This window comes from Fulmarus glacialis, unplaced genomic scaffold (genome assembly GCF_000690835.1).
Source record: "Fulmarus glacialis isolate BGI_N327 unplaced genomic scaffold, ASM69083v1 scaffold1016, whole genome shotgun sequence".
NCBI classification, from domain to species: domain Eukaryota; kingdom Metazoa; phylum Chordata; class Aves; order Procellariiformes; family Procellariidae; genus Fulmarus; species Fulmarus glacialis.
In genome coordinates this window covers 98496-100828 of record NW_009217259.1, presented here as the reverse complement: position 1 = coordinate 100828, position 2333 = coordinate 98496, and the positions used below count along the sequence as shown (strand labels likewise).

The following is a 2333-nucleotide window of genomic DNA, read 5'->3' as shown; positions in this document are numbered from 1 at the left end:
GAGCTCACCCGCCACGTCCAGCGGCTGCGGTCTGAAATCGACAGCGTGAAGAAACAGGTAAAGGGCAGCAAACCCCACACTTTTAACCAATTTACACCCTGACTTGCAAGAGAGAGGAAGGAAAACATCAGGGGCAAATTCTGCTCAGTTTGATCTTTTTTCTCTCAAAAAGAGAAATGTCACTAAAAATGGTTAAGCTGATGGTGCTGGAGTAAGACCTTGTGATTTCACGGTAGGTAAAGAACAAGTCTAGGTCATATATGGGGTTTCTTTTCTGTAGTGCGCAAATCTGAAAGCGGCCATCACGGATGCTGAGGAACGTGGGGAGATGGCCCTCAAAGATGCCAAAGCCAAACTGGCCGAGCTGGAAGATGCTCTGCAACAGGCCAAGGCAGACCTGGCCCGGCAGCTCCGTGAGTACCAGGAGCTCATGAACGTCAAGCTGGCCCTGGACATCGAGATTGCGACCTACAGGAAGCTGCTGGAGGGCGAGGAGTGCAGGTGGGTGGGAAATACAACCCTTCTAGTCCTGATGTTGGAGAGGCAAAGCAATGCGAGCACTGGAGATGCTCAGCATTTCTGAAATGCTAAACAGGGCATTAGGGGGTGGGGAGGGGGGAAGATTGCCCTAGCTAATGGAAATAACGTTGCAGGAAGCATCCCCAAATTACGCCAAGTTTTTATTTTCCACCCCAAAGGTCTTTAGGAAATGTACCCTATTTTTTTCCCCGACTATCAACAGACTTCTTATCTTCTTACCTTGTTGTGTTCCGTCCCCTAACAGGCTGGCTGGAGATGGCGTCCCAGTGAATATCTGTAAGTCTCTATATGCAATTACCTTATTTAAGCATTTGTGTGTCTCTGCACCAAGAAGCCAGTGCCCAGAGAAATTGAAAGCTTTTCCTTCTCCTTGCAGCCGTGACCAGAACAACTGTGGGAACGGGATATGGAGGAGGAAGCAACCTCAGCATGGGAGGGGGAATCTGCAACATGGGGAACAGCTTCAGCTGTGGAAGCGGTCCCGGGGTTAGCAGCACCACCCTCGGAGGCAGCAGCAGCTCCAGCATGAAGTTCGTCTCAACCTCCTCCACCAGAAGAAGCTACAGAAGCTAAAAGTTTCCTTTCAGATGCCTTCACTCGCCAGAAAACACCTTAACACTGGTCTTTTACTAAAGCGTAGTTGGGGTCAACAGAATGAGGGCCACCTAAACCCTATGTCTTGTCGCACAGGAGCCTCACTTTAGGAACTCTCTCTCAGCTGTGTTGTCTAGCACGCATCATGTAGGGCTCTGCTATTGAACATGAGTCCAACTGTTTTAAATTTGCAACTTGCTTGTTACAGCTCAGCATTTTTTGGCCGGATTTTGTATATAAAATATGTCCCATGACTGTTTGTCTCTCTTCACTTTCTGGTGTTTGTCTAATAAAAATGCATATGTAATTTATTCTATTTTGTGGACCTTTTAATTAAAGACATGGAACAGCAAATGCAAATGCAGATAACAAGCACTTTTCCTAGGGCCCTGCCCAGTTAAAGGCGCAGATTTTTGCTCCTCATTCACATTTCCTGAATCTCTCCATTAGCAGCCAAAACACACAGGCACAGCATAGCACCAAAGGGAGGTTTGCTGTTGATTTCAATATTCTCCCCACCGTGCTGGTAAAACACCTGGAAGCTAAACACAGGGCATGCCAAGGCAAGAGTCGGGCACAGGGGAAAAGGTCTAAGATTCATTTACTATGCAGCTTCCAGCCAATACAACATCCAACAGCCTGGCTCCCAGGGGGTACAAAGGGCAGTGCCAAGTGTGTGATGTACCTGCATGAACTTCTGACAATAGGGAACTAATTACTAGGGGAGTCAGAGCAACCACCCGACTTGTTCAAGTATATCAGTCCATCTCAAAACCCCTTTCACTGTGAGCTGTCTCACTGAAGTGTAGGTGCCAGCAGTGCAAACATGTGCCTGAGCGGGTTGAAAGCACTCCCTTTCTGTTCAGAGCACTGGCCACACTGTTTTAGGTGTGTTTATCTTGGGTCTTGATGCTGATGTTCCCTCTCCTTTGACTACAAGCAGGTGGAGGATCTGGTCCATGTGCACTCACATGCCATGTTGAATTAGATGTCGCTCATCTAATAGCTATAAAAAATATCCAAGAATTGGATACCTATTGGAGAGTGAAAGTCTTCAAGATCCAATATTTCTTCACATTCCTAGAATACATTGGAGACAAGATCTTGTTTTGAGAAGGTGGAGAAAAACCAGAGGAGGTGTAGCAATTTTAGATGTGGTTCTGACTAATCGAGAGAAATTAATTGAGAAGTAAAAGCAG

At 46.7% G+C, this 2333-nt stretch overlaps 1 protein-coding gene across 1 annotated transcript in view; it reads left to right on the top strand.

The window, feature by feature from the left end:
* LOC104078075 (keratin, type II cytoskeletal 6A-like) overlaps nt 1–1113 on the top strand; it is a 4442-nt gene extending 3329 nt beyond the window's left edge. Inside the window, 4 exon segments of the mRNA XM_009579582.1 lie at nt 1–57; nt 281–501; nt 785–816; nt 917–1113. The exon segment at nt 1–57 is cut by the window's left edge and continues 39 nt beyond it. Of these exon segments, the coding sequence (XP_009577877.1) occupies nt 1–57; nt 281–501; nt 785–816; nt 917–1113 (507 nt within the window).
* Nucleotides 1114–2333: the final 1220 nt, after the last annotated feature.